At 40.3% G+C, this 19,790-nt stretch overlaps 1 protein-coding gene across 1 annotated transcript in view; it reads left to right on the top strand.

Annotated features, from left to right (window-relative positions):
• The window catches only part of hhip (hedgehog interacting protein), a 35,198-nt gene extending 16,921 nt beyond the window's left edge, over positions 1-18,277 (top strand). The window contains exons 5-13 of the mRNA XM_022738349.1: positions 1,724-1,875; positions 3,412-3,585; positions 3,708-3,851; positions 4,172-4,290; positions 5,654-5,777; positions 6,490-6,635; positions 7,888-7,969; positions 15,225-15,373; positions 15,654-18,277. Coding sequence (XP_022594070.1) covers positions 1,724-1,875; positions 3,412-3,585; positions 3,708-3,851; positions 4,172-4,290; positions 5,654-5,777; positions 6,490-6,635; positions 7,888-7,969; positions 15,225-15,373; positions 15,654-15,850 — 1,287 coding nt within the window. The 3' untranslated portion in view covers positions 15,851-18,277. The remainder of the gene's footprint in view (positions 1-1,723; positions 1,876-3,411; positions 3,586-3,707; positions 3,852-4,171; positions 4,291-5,653; positions 5,778-6,489; positions 6,636-7,887; positions 7,970-15,224; positions 15,374-15,653) is intronic.
• The last annotated feature ends 1,513 nt before the right edge of the window (positions 18,278-19,790 follow it).

The raw sequence follows: 19,790 nt of genomic DNA, 5'->3' as shown, positions 1-19,790 counted from the left end.
TGGGTCAGTGCATCCCCAAATCCAGCATATAGATCCAGCATTTCAAGGTGAGGTGGAGTATTTCTCTTCCCAAGATGAAACTTTTTGACATTCTTTGGCAAAGTGCAGTCACCTCTGCTCTGACTAACATGCAGCTGTATAGTGTGCTGCATCCACTCCCACATAACTCCTTTTTTATTTGACTTCAATGATCTGACATTTAGTAGTACTCATAAATTTTTGCAGAGGAACTCTGCCTTTTGGGGTGGAGATTTATTTGTCAACTTTCACAACATTTCACTTTATATTCAGATTTATGGAACCCCTGTGGCTTATCATGTGGGCCTCTGTTGTTGCTCATTGGTACTTCAAGTACATTCCTTCGCAAAGAGTCATCTCTTTTGCATTCGCATGTGGTCTGTGTCACTGCTGCATTTGACTGGGCAGGGCCTAATGTAGTCCATACAGAACTAGGAGATCCAGTACACCAATTTATGATGTGTGTTCCTTGGCTTGTGACATAGACTACACCTATCCAGAGCCTGCCACTCCAGTGTAAACCAAGATATTTATTTATCCTTTAAGGAATACCTGAAGGATGAGACAGCTGTATTAATTGACATAATGTGTCTTTGCCATGAGTAGGAGAACTTTTCTGCATGATGTTCACTTTTGCTTTTTTATTACTTTGTTAGTGAAAGTAAAAAAAAGTCGAGCTGTTTTGGGATACAATCACACAGGGACCACTTTATAAACATTCTTCACACCTAAGCCTAGCATTCTGTTCATTCTTTTGTCAAGAAGAAATAGTGAGGGAGAGTACAACATAAATAAAGGGCCGACCTGGCTTGCCTTGCCTAGGGAATGAAATGCTATAGCTGATTATTACAGCTAACTATGATGGGAGGACCACCAGGGTAGTGACAACTGATGTAGCTGCCTCCGGGGTGAGACAAAGGTTTACATATTACACAAGCAATTTAGATGTTTTCTAAACATGTTGCCAAGACAGTGGGAGTTGGCAGCTTCTTCCTTGTTTAGGTTTTCTTTTTTCCTCTTTTACTCTGCCCCTCTAACCCAACACCCCCCACCCAAGCCTTGAATTTTGCATGGATTTTGTGTAAACCGGGAAAGAGCGAGGGGACGGGGAGCAAAAAGCATGGACTGAAGCACTCTGCACTTTTGTGCTCTCTATGAACTGTGAGTGAGCTAATAAATTCTTTCAGCCACTCAGCGTAGCATTCACGGATATCCCCCAAAGATTACACACACAAATCACTGCACAATGGAGGCCACCGGGAGGGCCTGGGCGTCACAGGGGCCCCCGACCCTGAGGACAAGCGCACATAACCAGGCTGCAGAGAAGTCTGGGCAAAGGCGGGGGGTTGTAGAGGAGGTGCAGCTCTACTCAGAGTCAAATGCTTTATAATGGTTGGTAATGGTATATTCAAGGAGGTTGGTGAAGGTGTGAAGTGAAACAGGCGAGGGTAGAAAAAGAAAGAATGAGAGAATAGCAGGGGTGTGAAAGGGAATGTGATGGATAAATAAAAAAAAAAGGGGGGGATTAGGGAGGTTGAAGAATTAAAGGGGGTGGGGGGTGATGGGTGTGCAGGGGTTGCATGTAGTGGTCTTGGTGATGATGAAGATGACCGAGGGGGGTGATTCCAACCCCACACAGCCAAGCAGAAGCCGAGGAGGGACATAATTAACTCCTGGATCTTTTGTGTTTCTCATCTGACTGCAGGGTGGAGATGAAAGGGGCCTGCTAAGCCTGGCATTCCATCCCAATTACAAGAAGAATGGCAAGCTCTACGTCTCCTACACCACCAACCAAGAGCGCTGGGCCATCGGACCACACGACCACATTCTCCGTGTGGTTGAATACACCGTTTCGAGGTAATGGGAGAAGTGTGCCAAATCTACCTTAAATATGGGTTGCTCAGTGCCTGAAAGGACACCAAAACTTCAACTGCTTCACGGTCTACAACAACTGACTTATCTGTTCATCGCTGTGAAATATTATAGACTAGACATGCATTTCTTTATGTAAAGTGTGCTTATTTAACTAAAAATGACTTTGAGGTATCTATATTACAAAAAAATACAGTTCGAAGGGAAAAGGCATTTTACTATGTGGTCAGTTGTAAGGAAGGCGAGTGTAAATTCTCACAATCTCGATTCTCACAATAAATGTTTTATGAATCTTCTCATTTCTGAATTGTAATGTATAAACAGGTAAGTATTATAATGCAATATGAGAGAGAGAAACGTTTTGAATTCAGAGTCCTGGAGGGATCTATATTATTGACTGTTGAAATCAACAACATTGATCAGTCGCATTCTTGCCAGAAACCGTGTAAATCAGAGTAAATATGAAAGGTTCAAGGACACACAGAGTAATTTCTCTAAAGATGCAATGAAAAACAATTTTTGTCTTATGGGGATTAAGAATGTAGGTCGAACTAACTTTCAGTGTTTTGCTGAATATGCGACGGCCGTTCATTTACAAGACTCAACTTGATGACAGCTGTATTTTGCCATTTTCTGTGTAGATGTTTCACACTCCCTTCACAATGACCCATGATTAGGAAAAGAATCTTCTCTCACGAACGTGTTTAAGTGTTACATTTTAATTTGCATAATCACAGTTGTATGTTTGACTTAATGACCTAATCTTAATTACAGTCTTGGCATGCAGTCTTGGTGACTGCAGTGTATAGTCCTTAATTTGAGGGTCCAATAGAGAAATGACAGTTAAAGTAGTTGATGGTAGTTTACGAGAGCAATTTTTTCTTTGGCAGGCTGCCTTTTTAAAAATTGCAGGACTACCCAAAATAACACATCATGAAATATTTGTTGCTGATACTGCGAAGCCAAATCCTCACTTTGCACTAGGAATTGTGAAACATTTTGAAGCCTGTGTTACATCCTCAGAATTCCACCCACTGTCTTCACCTTAATGGGCCAATGCATTAGATTTAGACTAAATGTCTCCAGACAACAGAGTTTTTAAACCCATTTAATGTTGGATTTTGTTGGGTGTATCATGTCAGCGTTTCTTATCCATGCCATGGTATCATTTTACGCACCAACACAATTATTCTTTAAACTAATTAGAGACTATCAGAGTGTGCACTCATTTATAAAATCATGTCTTACGCTGCATATTTCGAACTATTTCATTTCTTCAGTGGCTTTTACCCCATTCAAGATACAGTCGTGGGCCAACTGTGGGGCATCCAAAGGCCACTTAGCAAGACCCTACTATGGTGTATAGCTTTGAATATTTATGTGAGACCATTTGGAAGCATCTAGGTACCGAAATGTTGTGGACACTCTTATAAATATTTATCACTTGGCTATATAGGAATCATAATTTTCAAAACGTGATGACTGGAACCAAATGTCACTGATGTTTTATGTTTTCCTCAGGAAAAACCCAAACCAAGTGGACACCAGGACGGTCCGGGTGCTAATGGAAGTAGCAGAGCTGCACAGGAAGCACCTAGGAGGCCAACTGCTTTTCAGCCCTGATGGTCTGTTACATATCGTCCTGGGAGATGGCATGATCACCCTGGATGACATGGAGGAAATGGATGGACTCAGGTGAGATCACAAGTCAGATGATCATGTACAAATGATTGAGTGCTTTTGGATTTCCCAAGACTGAGTCTTTTTCTAGCTCGTACAATTGTGAAGGTGTTTTTTGTTTGTGTGTTTGAATGCAGTGATTTCACAGGGTCTGTCCTAAGGGTAGATGTGGACACTGACTGTTGTACGTCACCCTATTCCATACCACGGAACAATCCGTACTTCAACAGCACCAATCAGCCACCTGAAATCTTTGCCCATGGATTACATGACCCAGGCAGGTGAGTGAAACATTTCATGAGAAACTTCTGCCACATCATACTGAAGAACTTAACAGCTGTTCCTTGCAAAAAGATCCACTCTTCAATGTTGGGCTACTACAACTGATGCAAACCTTTTTTCTTTTTTTCTTTTTTTTGAATCAAAAAATGAGTCGCTTTCATAGAAATGATCCTAATACCCTGATTTATAATCGCTGTTTTTTGGAAAGAGTTTCAAAAACTCAGGCTGTTCTTATGCCAACCTGCCACCTTGTAGTTGGTTAGTGTCAAAACATCACTTCTGTTTCTCCTGTATTCATCTCTGGTATTCTGTACTGTAGGTGTGCAGTGGATCGGCTTCAGACGGACAATGGGAGTCTCCTAATCCTCTGTACAGATGCCAGTGGCAAAAACTCATCATCAGGAAGAATACTGGAGATTACTAAGGGGAAAGATTATGGTGGGTTACAATTTCCATGAAATTTCACAAAAAATGTTCATAAGATTTACCTTTATTAAGTTTGGAAGGAGTTCATTATTTTGCAATGTTAATATAGCTTGTGATAAAAACAACTTGAGTAGAGTTTTGTTTGATGGCATTACGTCTTAAGAAAGAAATGAAAATCCATTAACCTCTTGGATAACCTTTCATATTTATTCTGCTGAAAATGACATCTGTTTTTACAAATGTCTTTCATTTTGTAAGAACATGGTGTTTTGGCAACAGGTTCAGAAAACACACCGGATTGAGTGCAGAGACAGTGAAGGTTAAATGTAAAAATGATGTGATCTAGAAAGATTCCCCCCTTGTGGAGTGTAGATTTGCCAAGGGAATGTGAGATTGTGTCCACAAGTAAGATTTAAAGCTGTCAACAACAGTAACTGTCTAGATGATGTTTTAGCATTGTTGAAAACGCAGCTGAGAGGGGCCTCGTTCTTCTCACATTGAGAAAATAATCAATAACACCAGTGCCTTGACAATGCTTAGCCTACATCTCTTAACAAAAAAACAAATTACTGCTATTTGTTCCAAATTACACTGGGCTCGTTATCTTCTTGACAATGAGTGTTGCTTTGGCAACCCAAATTAATCCTTCAACCTTGATCTCTCACTCCAATTTAATGCTGGTTCTTGTCACAGACCGCCCCTCACTTGGCTAGATCCCTGACGTAGCCAGTTACCCAAACTCCAAAGTGATTACAGTTGGGAAATGAGCACACCAAGTCTTGGATCATAAATTTTTAAAGGCAGCAAACCTCCATTCATATTTCCCTTTGCCAAGACAAGTGTAATAAAAAAAACATGCCATGTTGCCTTAACATCACTCTTACAAGTAAAAGATTAATACATTCTCTTCCTCTTCTGATAAGGACATATTATAGTCATAAGTTGGCTGCCAGGGAGGAAGTCTTCAATTATCGTGCTGTCCCATTTAAAACAAGATTCACTCTTTCTTCTTTGTCCTTATAGAAGTGAGTTTCTACCACACAGCCATTATTTCTAATGGACCATTGACAAAATGAAATAAATGTTGTTTATCTTTTTGATTCTAACACAACAAAACAACACTCACTATAGACACAAATTAAAATAAATATAATAAAAGCACTAAAGTAAATCAGTTGATTACAACCCCTGAAGAATGCAGATTGATCAATATTGTGATTACATTGTATCTCAGTGAGATGGAATCTATTGCTTCTATGACAAAGCTGTCTGCTGGTGATGCGTGCAGTCAGCATATGGTAATAATATGTATGGATGACAAGTAGTTGGATAATTAGCAGTGCCTAAATGAGACCTTTACGTCCTTGTCCCTCAGAAAATGAGCCTTCTGTCTATGACCTGCAGTCCAGTGGAGGGGCACCACCTGTGGGAGGCTTCATCTACAGGGGCTGCCAGTCAAGAAGACTGTATGGCAGTTATGTATTTGGAGATAAAAATGGGTGAGTAAGAAAAGGGCTGACTGTTGAAAAAGTACTGATTAATAATACAAGTGAACATTACGTTTCTGTATGTTGTGAAATCTTCATAGACTCCCTATGCTCTCGAGCTGGGCCCTCCTTTATTTTGACTTTGATAGATTGTACTAGCTCCATTTAGTGGCTACTGGTGTTCAAGTTCAGTTTATTTGTCAGTTATCAGAAACATCTTCATTCTTTTTGAGATCAACATGTCTCTTCCTTCTCTTCTCACACTGAAAAATGTGTCCTTTGCATCGGCATGTGCCAAAGTAAACACAAAGTTCCATGCACGTGGGGGAAAACAAGTTTGTTTTCAATGTGTGGTCGTTTAATTCTGTGCCTCATTACAATTTGGGGGCATATTGTTGTGGCTAAGTGAAGGCTCCGGCATGATGTTTGTTTTGAAACCAAAAGCCAAGGTCTTAAATACCACCATGTGGGACATGAAAATGGGAAGATGGGTCAATGAACCATGTTACGAGAAGTAAAAGTTGTCTTTGTTTCCAGATCTCAACTGTAACATGGCGAATCATCTGCAAATTAATTGCATTGTATTTCTCTCTTGTAAATTTAAGACATGTGCATGCTATGTACAGAACAGACTATAGGGTATCATCTGACAGTCTCCATGAGATATACTGACAAAGCGGTGAATGTAGTAATTGACCTACTCTGTGTGTTTCGTTTGCCTCAGTAACTTGCGGATCCTCCAGAAGTCTACATTGTCAACATCAGCAAGTGGTGAACAGTGGCAGGAGAAAGCTCTGTGTCTGGGCTCAGCTGGCTCCTGTGGCTCTATGCTTGTGGGACACATCTTGGGTTTCGGAGAGGATGAACTGGGTTAGTAGGGAATTGATAAGAAACCTTCACAGTTCTACAGATTTTCTGTCTCTTCTTGGATTCTCAGTCTTGTTCTCCCTGACTTTTCTTTCTTTCTTCTTTTGTTTTTTCCTTCCTCACAGTATCCAGAGAAATGACAGCTATGTGTTAACATATTTTATGAAGTTTTACAACAAGAACCCTTGAATGCTTGTTGACTTCAAATGATGGATGTCAAAACTATGGAAAAATCATGACTTAGAGTCAGTTTATTGTATATTTATGGTGTGGAATTTTCCAGTTGGTTATTTAACAAGACGTACGTAACCTTTTACTTTAACAGAGCATAGCACCACGACTGAAAATCTAAGAAAATTGCAATACCCAGTCAGCAGGAAGTGACATTCAAAACTACAGGGAAACTAATACCTGTTTGACTTTACCTTAATGGCACATTCCCAACAGGATATTAAACAGTATATACTTACTTCTGGATTAATTGTCATTTCCATAAGATAGCAAGGATACTCCAATGACCCACTCACTGTATCGGGCCACCTACAAGGCAGATGTGTTACTGTTTACATGGGGGGCTGCAGCGTTAAGATAAGATAGGGTGAGCTGAGGTGAGTGGGTTAATATGATACAGAACATTTTACCACTTGGACCCCCACCAGACACTCACAGAATTATTAACTGTCAGCTCTGGTGTTTCTGATTACAACGAACACATGATGTGGATCACTCACACAGCCATCAGACACGTTTGATCACAGTTCTTGCCAGGTCTTGGAGTTATTATTTGATGAGGAATTTAAAGATTCCTGCATTTGATCATGATTTGCAAGTGGTGCAAGAATCATGGAAGGGGGCAGGAGTGTGTCCCAAAGTATGGGCCCCACAGACACATGTTTACAATTTGTCCCCTTATGGAATTTTCTCGCGGGCTTGTTCCTCATTAAATTATCCGCCTGGTTCCCAGTCATGAGTATCCAATTGTCCCATTAAACTTTTTCTTAAAGTCCTTTGGCAAGTGCAGCATTGCAGAAGCTTTAGCTACACTCATTCTCTTCATCTCATATCCTATGTCCTGTCCTTTTGTCTCCTTTCCTCATTCTTGCACATGAATTGGACATGGATGTTTACATGGTATTGCACTTATTTGTGTCCTCAAGCATGAAGTTAATCACTGGGAAGTATTCAGCACTTTATATAGAACGTAATGCAAATCATGCAGATGGATTTTTTTCATGTGACTTTTCTTCTTTTTCAGGCGAAGTCTACATACTGGCAAGCAGTAAAAGCATGGCACAGTCACATAGTGGGAAACTCTACAAGCTGGTGGATCCCAAAAGGTACAATCAAGAAGTACTATTTTTCTTGGGGGGTGGTTTAAATGTGTCATATTTTGTTTTTCCACCATCATATGCTTGTAGAGTGTGGTCCTAGGTCCACAAGTAAGTGATCCCTCAGTACTTATACATACCACTTAATGAGATCTAATTTCATGTTGAATTCATTTTATGGTGAGACTAAGATAATCCCACATATACTGTATGAAGATCTGACACTCACGCAGCCATGGGTCTATAGTTACTAACATTTCACAGCAGTGACGTATTTTCAGTCCTCACTGCTTACACATGTCCCCTTTCCACACACTTAGCATATCGCTGTGACCAGAACCTTTATGCCCTTCAACAAGTCATCACATCACCACCTGCCTTGGCCAAAACAAATGCTGAGCAGGAACTGGAGAATAATCATAGCATTTCAAAATGTTAGTGTAAAGTATTGCTAACAGCAACATCAACTAGCTGACAGTGTTCACTTTAGTAACTATTGCCTGCTGGTTATTTTCAGAGCATTTGACAGCAGGGTTTATTCTGCTGAGAGTAAGGAAAACACAAAGGCACCTGTTGTCAAGCAAAGAGACCTCCACTTATTCTGTTTAAGTACATGTCGAAACATATGCACATGTCCATACATATAACATAGAGCACGTTTTATTCGTCATTAGGTGGACGGAGTTCAACAACACTGCCTGCAACACAGGCATCAACTTTTCTTTAAATGGTGCAAAGCCAGTCCATTTCTGTGCAGCTCAATTAGTTGATGTTAAACAACTGGAATGTGCAGGGAACAGGCGTGTAAGTGCAACTTCATAATTCAAATGCGTGTGTGTGTGTGTGTGTGTGTGTGTGTGTATGTATGTATGTGTGTGTCACTGTGTCATAATACTTACCATATGTATCACAGTATTAGAAATCATTCTGATAGTGATGGATCTATAAACTGTTTGTGCAAAGCCAAGTACATGTGAAAAACATTTGTCACTCACGACCAGAAAATATGCAGACAGGGCATGAATTCGTCCCACATGATACAGGAGGGATGTATAAGCTTTTCTTTCTGATATATTGCCCTGGCAGTGAAGAAATCACTGCAAACATAAGCAGACTTTATAATTCAAACCAATCGCTTCTTAGGTTTCAAGCTGAACCCCCCATATTTCTGCCTATCTTCTTATCAGGGCTTTTGTAGGAAGTTGAGAGACTTGGATCCTGCAGGGTTAGGGCGGTCTGCTCAGGTCAGTAAGTGGGTCATGTCCAACTTTGAACTTACTAAATGTACAGGAAAAGTCCCAAACGAATAATATTTCTTTAGGCTAGGTCAGATTTGATTAAGAGACGCAGATAAAGTAAGAGAGGCAGACTCGGAGAGAGTGAATTTGCATGCTTCAGAATCACAATAGAAATGTATCCGCAGCTGATTATTCCTGGGTGACGACAGTGCCACCCAGGCATTAGCACAATTAATTACAGCACAGATGTTTCAAAGGGGCCCTGGTGGCTCGCTCCGTATTTATGTTTTCTGGCATGGCCACTGGACGCATTTCTCCCAAAGAACAATTCTTTCCACCATCAACTGGACTTGTTTAGTCTGTGCGGACCCTGTGGTGTTGGATTCTTGACTCCTAATACATTCTGGCTTCATTATTAGGATCTTGTTACAGGGAGGATAGAGAGGGGGTGACAGGGGGGAGTAAATGGGGTAGCTAACGTGTCTGACCTCAGCGCGTTATCAAGTCTGGTGGTCCTTCCCTTTTTTCTCCTCCATACTGCAGGGACATCTGGACCCTAAAGCCCTCTCAGAAAGAGGTTTGTTTTAGAGTATGGTGGTTTTTGTGGTCCAGTATAGCATCTAGCACTGTGTTTTGATCAACTGTGTGTTTGGGAACATAGAGGGGGGAAAAGAGGAACTGTTAGGGCGAGCGGTAAAGGCTTACAGGGAAACATCAGCCATAAAATCCCTCAGCAGTGTTTGTGTAAACATGTCCTGGCCAGATGACTTCATTTCTAGGTATTTGTTTGTCAATTGGAGTGCCCCTCCAATAATAAATAGGCCACCATGCATTTTGAAACATGCTGAATGTGTGTGGTGTGAGAGTGTATGAAAACAAGAGAGAGAGAGAGAGAGAGGGAGAGAGAGAGAGAGAGAGAGAGAGAGAGAGCAAGACTGGGCTTGTTTGTGGTATACCAGTGGGATAGAAATATTTCCACTCATTATCTCTATATGATGACCTAGGATGTGTTTAAAAGCTCTGAATAATTAGTAACTGGACCTTTTAGTTCAGATTCTCTTCTGTTGATCCCAAAGGTTAAGAATGGGCAAGACAGGTTTCAAAGTACTTTGAATAAGACAAAAAGGCTTTAAGACAAGATTTTAAAAAAAGTTAATATAAAGAGTGAAATATGTAGATAATGTAATGTCTGATTGAGACAAAAATGTTTTCTTTTGCTTTTCAACAATCTTACTTCCTCCATGAGCCTTGAACAGTAATTGAACAAAGCAGTAGCCCTCAAACTGAGTGAAACCTCAGTTTGATTGTGATTTTCTCTGCTCATATACTGTAGGCAGGTATTCGTCAGCAAGTCTGGCTGCTTTTCAGCCCCACTGAGTCTGCATTTAATAACATAATTATTTATACAGTGAGAGCATTATGTTTATGCCAAGAACAAATAATGCTAGAAAGATGCCTTTCTTTTTGAGAAAAGAAACATACTAACAAACAACATGATGATATTATCATACAGCACAAGTCAGGGATTTGTTTCAGTCCCTCTGTGTATATACAATACACCATGGGAACCATCTAATAAAGTTATGTGTTTATCATATAATTCAAAAGGCACATGTTGCCCTCCATCCATGCATGGACAGAATCTGCCTTGCTCTTACAGTTGGTTCTTGGCAATAGCTTAATTGTAACATATAGAGCCAGACCTCCTGCTGATTTCTGGTGTAAAATGCAGTTTGCCTTTCTGTTTGTTACAGCCCCTCTCCACAGAGAAGAAGGGAAAGCTCTATTACGCCGGACTTTTCACACAATCAGGTTTTGTCAGCTGCAGGCTGGACTGATTGAATTACAGTGAGCAGAGACCTTAAAAAGACACTGAACTTTGTATAGGGTCCTGGGACCTTTTTTTATGAACTACATTAGCCATGGAAGTCACAAATCACTGGATGTGCAGGGGAAGGAGACCGCGGGTGCTCGTTTGTGGATATATTTATCTGTATGTGTGCCTCTCTGTGTTACTGTGTGGGTGGTGGGTACACGCGAACATGCACATCTGTGAGCCTGTGTGAGCGTGTGGTACGCTAGCTCCCAGCACGCTGCAGAAAAAAGCCTTTTCTTTATTTTCCTATCCCTCCTAAATCTTCCTGCATCTCTGCTGTGGTCCTCCCCTTGACAAAGCTGCTTGCCAGTCCCACTGAATAGCCCTGGCTCCTACAATACACAGTAAATTTCTTGCACAATTAAAACAGGGAATGAAGCTACAAAAGAAGCCCCCAAACAATGGAGTCGGATGACAAAACAGCAAAAGAGACCACACTGGGCCGTTTGATTAAGCCATTGTTAGCGCGCACAATGTACACCACTCCACAGCCCTTTTCTCACATATACCTCATGTCAATCAAACAGGCCCTGCGAGCCAACAAGCTAAACACACACACACACACACACACACACACACACACACACACACACACACACACACACACACACACACACACACACACACACACACACGCTCACACAGACAAACATAATAATCAAACAGATCAGCTCAAATTTGTGGGAGAGCATCCACATTGCTCTGATGGCACAGACCTGAAAGGATGTCAGTGTTAAGATATGTTAATGTTTAGCTGATGTTAGGGCAGAAGAAAGGGCAGATTTTACTCTTAACCCGCATCAATTTTCCTATTTCTCTGTTTTACTTTTTCAATCATTCTTGAAGTCGTATGCTTAGCCCGCTTTCCTCTCTATTTTCATTTCAATTATGATGTGATCTGCAATTTATTTGTCTGATTTTTGTCGTCATCATCATCATCTCGCTCTCTGTCCATGTAACTACCTCATGTGTGAGCACTGTCGCCCTTCTCCCTCTCCCTCGCTCTCACACATACACCACCCCTCCCAAAGTTGATAAATTCCCACAGTGGCTGTTGACCCAGCTGCCTTTGTCAAGTGGCGCTACCAGCAGGTGCTGTTTTCACAGCCACCCTGGCAGTCGTACAAACTGTTTAGTAGCGCTGCTGACCCCTGCCTGCTATTAACAGTGTTAGCTACAGACCCCCCAATCCTCCAGGGACTCTTACTCTTTCTCTCTCTCCCTCTTTTTCTGTTTGCTTCCCTCCTTCGCTCTTTTTTAACTACATGCAGCCTGCAACAACAAAAGCCAGTGTGGATGGAGTCTGGAGTTGGGTGCTGATGGGAGCATGGGAATCACCCCCCCACCCCCCTCCCCACCCTCCAAATTTAAAGCAACTTTAATGCACACACACACACAGTCGCAGTATTGTCACTGCCATCAGTCAGCGTGTCTGTCACAGCATTTGCAACACATTTTTCAAACTGGGAAGTAAACACTCACTCAGTTAAATAAATGCCGTTATCATCACACAACATCATAGTTTGAGTCATTTTCCACCAGCTGACAGATTTTTACTGGAAGTTGAAGTCTGTATCTTTCCACACAGTCAAACCTGTACAGTAGGTAAAACAGAAATAATATTTACTGTACGAGTGAAGGTCAGAACAGATGACACTCAGCTGAATGAAGAGAGCACCTAGGAGTGAATTCACAGTAAACTCAACTACCCAGATGGATGTAATACGGGTAATTTAAGACACTGCTGATTTCACTTGTAATAGTACCCTGGTTGGAGATCGTAAGCTCCACCTGGTTTTGGTTGTACTGCTGATTGACCATTTGTTCTCCAGAGGAATGGTATATATATACTGTATATCTCGTGTGTATATATATATATATATATATATATATATATATTTATATACTTTTTTTTATACACACTCACACACACTGACGTCATTACTCATGCCACTCAGCCCTCATACCATCACCAGTTCACAGGAGTCCAGTTACCATGCCTGTGTGTAAAAGTGTGTGAGTGTGTGTCCTTTAATGTCCAGCAGATAGTGTTGCCTTGTTGGCATTTTTACCTAAGTACAACAGAACTGTTTGCACATCTATATTTCTCCCCCTCTCTCTCTTCCACAAACACACACACAGATAAATGTGTGTGTGTGTGTGGCCAGTGGGCAACAGGCAGTAACCCACGCTTCACATTTGAACTTGATTACGCACCCACTGTATTATTTCCAGATTTGTAGAGCGTGATATGAAATAATTCTGTTTCAGCCCATTTGCTGATGTGCGTGTCTGGATGTTTGTCTTAATATGGAACGATCACAATATGTCTCTTTGGTGTTCAGACTTTACGCATGTGGTGTGGAGATGTGTGTGTTTGTGTGTGTCTGCATTTTCCAAATCATGTTTATATCTGCGGGAGCCCAGTGTTAACCCTATGCCTTGTTTTGTTCTTCAAGTAGGGAGAATTTAAGAAAACATGAGTAAAAAAAAACCAAAAAAAAAACCACACTTTGCCTCAGTATTGTTGTAGCTGTATAGTTTAAATCCATCTTAGACACTAGATTCACACTTGGCATGCTATGAATTGACAACATACTGTACAGGAGAGCTGCCAGTACACTGATGACAAATTGGAGGAAAAGAAATCTACCAATTATAGAGATATAAACACATTTTAACTTGCTACAGCGATTTAAAAAACTATGTCCTACTATTCTTATTTATTTAACATTGCTATCCCACTTATAACATTTTACAAATATCATCATCATCATCATCATCATCATCATCATATGATGATTATCATACGATAAAGACATGTATTATTGTTGTTTGCAAAAGCAGATTTCTTGACCTCGTCGTATCATTCAAAATCGCCTCACATTATAGTAAACAAATGGCTTTAACTGCCACAATACACCAAAGTGTTAGACAGAAACTATTTTCTACAGTTTTCCACATATCATTGTATTGTATAACTGTTTACCTTAGCCAGTAAGAGTTGGATTATGATTTTTTTTTTTTTTTTTTGCTATTTTGTTTGTTATTTTTAGAAATGTTATGAACGGATTTTGCACAAAACTTTGTGGAAAGTGTGGTGATCTGGCAAATAAGAACTGATGCTGGGTGTAACTTCTCACAGAAGGGTTCAAACTTATAACCAGACTCATGAAATGTAGTGCATTAATTATCCATTACTAGCTCAATCAAAGAACCTGTGGACACTGGAGAACTCATTTCTGTTTCAATTTGAGATACAGTATAACTACACACACCCTTACTCTGCACTTTGCGTGCCTTCCATAAATCAATGCGACCCTGTTTACATCTCTAATTATTTTCAGTAGAGTCATTGTTATTGGATTTAAGCTCAACATTTAACCCAATTTAAAATAATGAGGGAATGACTTAACCCTGCAGCCTCAGAGCCAAAGATTTCCATTTTTTGTATTCCCTCTCTACTAGACAACTAGAACAACAGGGAGGGAATGAGTTCTGTAATAATCATACTTAATAATCATTATAAATAATAAGTTCTCTAATAATTAAATGTTCTTTTCTCATTTCAAGGAAAAAGTACATAACAGTGGACTTTTAAAAAAATCCTAAAATAATGATTTTAATTTTCGAAAAATGAAATGAAAACTGTCAACACTCCCAACCATTTTTATAATAAACAATCTGAACACATCTTAGCAGTTGAATGGCTTTAACACCTCTTTTTCTCTTTCTTTCCCTCTTATATCCCACTCCATCACTTTCGCCACTTCTTTCTCTGGCTGCTGTCTCTGGTCTTGTCTCTCCTCCATGTGCGTATCTCACTCACTGACTCGAGTTGCAATGATTGGCTGATTATCTAGTATTGGCATCACATCCCCTGTGCTGTAAAGGCTGGAAAAGCTGTGCTGCTTAAAATAGAAGTGCTCAGTCAAAATTCAATCATTCTTGGTAATTTATAGGTTATAGGTCTTGGTCTGTATAGGATGGCGTCGGCCCAAACCCAGGGCCCTCTATTAGTGACTTCGGTATTTAGTGATAATATTAAATTAATGCCTGGCCCTACTTTGTGTAATTTGTCACCATGGCATGTGATGCTTGTGTCCATTACATACTGACTTTCCCTCCTTCTTTTGAACAACTGTTGCAGGCCTCATGCCCCTAAGGAGTGCCAGCGTCAGGTGGAGCCTCCAGAGCTGCTGATGACAGCTTGTTCCAGACACTGTAAGAACGGACACTGCACTCCTACTGGCAAGTGCTGCTGCAGCCCCGGCTGGGAGGGACCCTTCTGCCGAGTTGGTGAGTACCTTTTAGGACATCTGCATCTGCCGCTCTCAGAGTTTCTGAATCTGAACAAACATCCATGTGTTGTTCCTTTCCAGATGTGCAAATGAGGTATAGTAATGCAAAACATAAACAGTAGGCCTGCTATAGTTTTTCTTATAACGCATCGAAAACCTATTTGACCTTTTGGGACTTCAGTTCTGAATGAGTCACAACCCCAGCTTGTGTTTCTTGTCATCTTATTACCTTACTTTTAACCACCTCTGTTTTCCTCTTTTCCCTCTCCGTGATGTAGCCAAATGTGAACCAGCCTGCCGCAACGGAGGAGTGTGTATGGAGCCCAACAAGTGCCTGTGTAAGAGCGGCTACTCCGGCGCCCAGTGTGAGAAGAGCGAGCGGGGTATGCCCAACGACCAGGAGAAAGACGGTATATTGGACCACATCATTGACATGACCTCGTACCTCCTAGATCTGACCAGCTATATCGTATAGGGGTGCGCAGAGGGGGGCTGCTCCCCACCGTCATCCTCCAGTTGACACAAATCTACCTACCACCACCAGCAGACTCTAACGAGGTGTCCTTAATATGGCCTCTTAACCTCCCTCACACCCACACAGGCATGTACACATAACATACAAATACACACACAGGATCCCCGTCAGACTGCTTTTCATCCACATCACCATACCAAACTCTTCGTCTTTTCGCCTATAAGCTACTTGCTCTTGAGCACCAGGCCTGGCATCCAAGCCGTGTTCACATTTCAGACAGTCCTGCAGACAGCAGCGAGATGATTGACAAGCATGGCCAAGTTATGGAAGTTCCACTAAGACATTTCCTCTCTTGTTCAGCAAATGCCTGCACATGGCTGACTCCACAGGAACAGGAACTCCACAGGAATAGACCATTTTAAACCAAGACTTTGGATCTTTTCAGGGGCTATCTGTTGCCTTACTTTAGACCCCCCAAAAAATGGAGTTTGAGGCATTGCAGCAGAGACAGATGATTGTTCAGGGGTTCTCTAAGGATTCAAATTGTGAGGAGTGGCGTGGCTCACAGATCCAATTTGTGCTCATGGTCCCTTCAAAACACAGCAAAATATGTCTACATACAATACACAGACTTTGAAGGAACCTCATCTTCAACTGTAAAAACCTGAGAAGTCTATGAGAAGCGTGGGTCACAGAGAGCCCACAGTGCTTTGTGCTAAACTATTCTAAAGGCACTAATACAAGAGGGATAAACCAAGTTGTCTCACTTTTGATGTTGTATTTAGTTTGTGGGCACATTGTCATAAAAAGCTATAACAGTATACAGTATGTATACTTTGTTTTGCAACACTCTTTTGCTATCAATGTACAGAATGGATCTACAACAGAGGACTGTTACGTAACACAGAAATAGGAACGAGTGAGAACATTGTACTTTGTCAAAGCCAGTTTCATACAATCTGAACGGAGTTATTAGCTCCCATGCACTGTATTCATTTTTTGTTTCATTCACTTTATTATTCAAAATGAATTTAAACATTTATTAAAAGCGCAATGAGAGTAGTTTCACATTGTCACAGATACACACACACACACACACACACACACACACACACACACACACACACACACACACACACACACACACCACACTAGCACAGGTATGATTCAACAAACTCCTTTCATTGTGTCACACACTGAAACTGAACCCGGACTCAAAACTACAAAGGGAAGAGATAGCGCAGTGATGTATATTTCCAATAGAGCTTACCTAAGTACTACTTAGCATTGCAAAAAAAAAAAACTATAGCATTACTATTGTTATCATAGAGGAGGGTTTATTTTTTTAAGCGTAATAATATATGGGAGAGAATGGTGTTTATAGAAAGCAGTTTTACACTAAGCTTGTCAGTTCATGTTATTTCATGTTGTACTTATACATATGCAGCTTTTAAGAAAGACACGTGAGGATACATTTCTTTCTAATTTTTTTTATTTTTTTTTATTCCAGTGTAAAAGTAATGCATGTCTGTGCCTGCATAGAGTAATTCGGAGCAGTTGGCTGAGTCAATCTAATTTTTTCCCCCTGACATTTGGTTTCATTACCACTGTCAGAAATGTGTCTCTGTTGTGAGACGATCAAAGACTCGGGCCACCAAGTCACTGTGGAAGCAGCTCGCAGTCAGAGGCAGATCTTATCTGTGAAGAGCAGATTTGAGATTAACCTGAGGATCTGTCTAATGGAGATAAGTTTGAAAAAAATATCAAGACTGAACACTACTCTCTAATTAGCAACAGTTAAACACAGACTGGGATTGTCAGGACCCACATTAATGTGTTCATCTATTAATTAATATTAAGTTCATACAGATGCAGCTCATATACATGCATGTCCATGTTCACCTAAACTAATAACTTATCTTATAAAGAACTTTACATTTGATCTTTTGCCATTTCAAATTCCAAAAGAATACGAATTGAGTCATTGAGTTTAACAGTTTAACAGTTAAAATTTTGCTTTCTCCCCAACTTTTATTTTGAAAAACAAGTTTCCAAGTATCATGGTTAATTGAAGGTCATTGTTCATAAAAGACGTATCTGTTGTTCATCTCCCGCCTTGCTTGTGTTTGCTGAAATAAATCAACTCTACCTGGTCTAAATGAGTCAAAATGGAATTCATGCTGTAAAATGGAAAATTATCATTTTTTTTAGCACTTAATGTGAAGTTGCATTTTAGCTGCTGAGACGGCGTGGTGTGAATAGAATAACCATTTTCATTATTTAAGTAGTTACACAAATAAAATAATTATTTAAGTTCTCTATGTTGTTTTTACCATTGTACTGTATGTGACTATTTTTTATTCCTGTATTGTAAATAAAACTAGGGATAACTTTGTTTCTCTTAAGAAATATCAATATGTCTATTAAAATTTATAGCATGTCTGAAATACTCTTGTCTCTTTTGTTTTGGTTGTAACAGTCTTGTTTGGATAGTTAGATAATATTTGGAAAACCTTTAGTTTTTACATGTCTTTCATTTCCTAATAATTTTCTAACAATTACTTAAAATCCAATGAAATACTCACTCAATATTGATTTATTATAAAAGACCATTTTTTATATAGAATGTTTAATATAATAAATGTTAAATCTTTTGCATGTTCAGCTGACTGGAGCTTTAAACCTCTGTTAAAGTATTTTTTTTGGCCACTTGGGAGCAGCGCAACAAGTTGCAAACACAACGATGACACATTATCACCATATAAAATTGTTATGATGAACACATCAGCAAACAGTCGGCTACTATTGTGTCCAGCAGACTTTGAACATTAGCATTCATATGAAGTTGTGTTTCTGGCCACCTGCTTAATGTAAGTCTAGTATTAACTTTAGTTTTGGTCTCCACCATCTTTTGCCCCAGCTAGTTGCTAACTTTGTCTGCAACTCTGGACAGGGGGTGCACAATGGGTTTATCAGAGGTTTTTAGCTGAAAACAGTTCACGATCAAATGCTCAGAACAGCTACTTATGGGCTTTGGTTTGTTTAGTCACCTGCTGTTTCAGAGGTTAAAACTAAACTCTCAGGGATGCCCCCCTCCTGGATTAGGGGGTTAAAATACCATCCATGAATTGAATCCCTAGTTTGAGTTAAGTCAGTTTTATTTATATCGCCCAATATCAAATCACACATCACAAATCGTCAATTTGCCTCAAGGGCCTTTACAATCTGTACAGCATTCAACACCCTCTGTCCTTAGACATCGAATTGGATAAGGAAAAACTCCCCCGAAACAACCTTCAACGGGGAAAAAACACTGAGGAAGTCCAGGTTGGACAGACGTGCAGTAAATGACATGTACAGGATAAGGCAACATGGTAGATTTTCAGTATGGACAATCAGGTTTACAACATAATAGACAGATTGTAAACATTGTACATGTAAAACAGAGACTGGGGACAGTTTTAGTTCAATCTCTAATAATGGGATGGTAATTAAATGTATAGGTGGCCTGTACTTCATTCATGGCTCCATACTGGGAATTGTCTCATTTCTGGTAAGTCAGCTGCAACATTTCCACTGATGGTTTTTCCTCCAGCCAGGTAAGAAGAATAAAGAGAAGGATGTTGAGAAAATGTTTAAGTTATACTGGGGCCAACGTGGCTGCATTCCCAGGGTTTTCCCTTTACCGCTGCCTGAATGGAAAAGCTGCCCGCAGATTTGACAGTGAGGAGAGAGCCGAGTGATGGCTGCTATGTCGTCATGCAGCGTCATGGCATCGCTCAAAAGTTCAGGCTGAAAATTCCTCATTTGAAATGGAAATTCTCCACTTTGTTTTTCGGAAGTACGCAAACACGCATGCCTGCATGGAGGCACACACGCAAGAGCCACTGCTGATGGCAATATTAATTTCCTTCTCAAAATACCAATGAGGCTTTGTGTT

Source organism: Seriola dumerili, unplaced genomic scaffold (assembly GCF_002260705.1).
Source record: "Seriola dumerili isolate Sdu_G_001 unplaced genomic scaffold, Sdu_1.0 BDQW01000035.1, whole genome shotgun sequence".
In the NCBI taxonomy this organism is placed as follows: Eukaryota; Metazoa; Chordata; class Actinopteri; order Carangiformes; family Carangidae; genus Seriola; species Seriola dumerili.
Note: the sequence above shows the minus strand (reverse complement) of the source record. Positions and strands in the feature narration are given on the sequence as shown.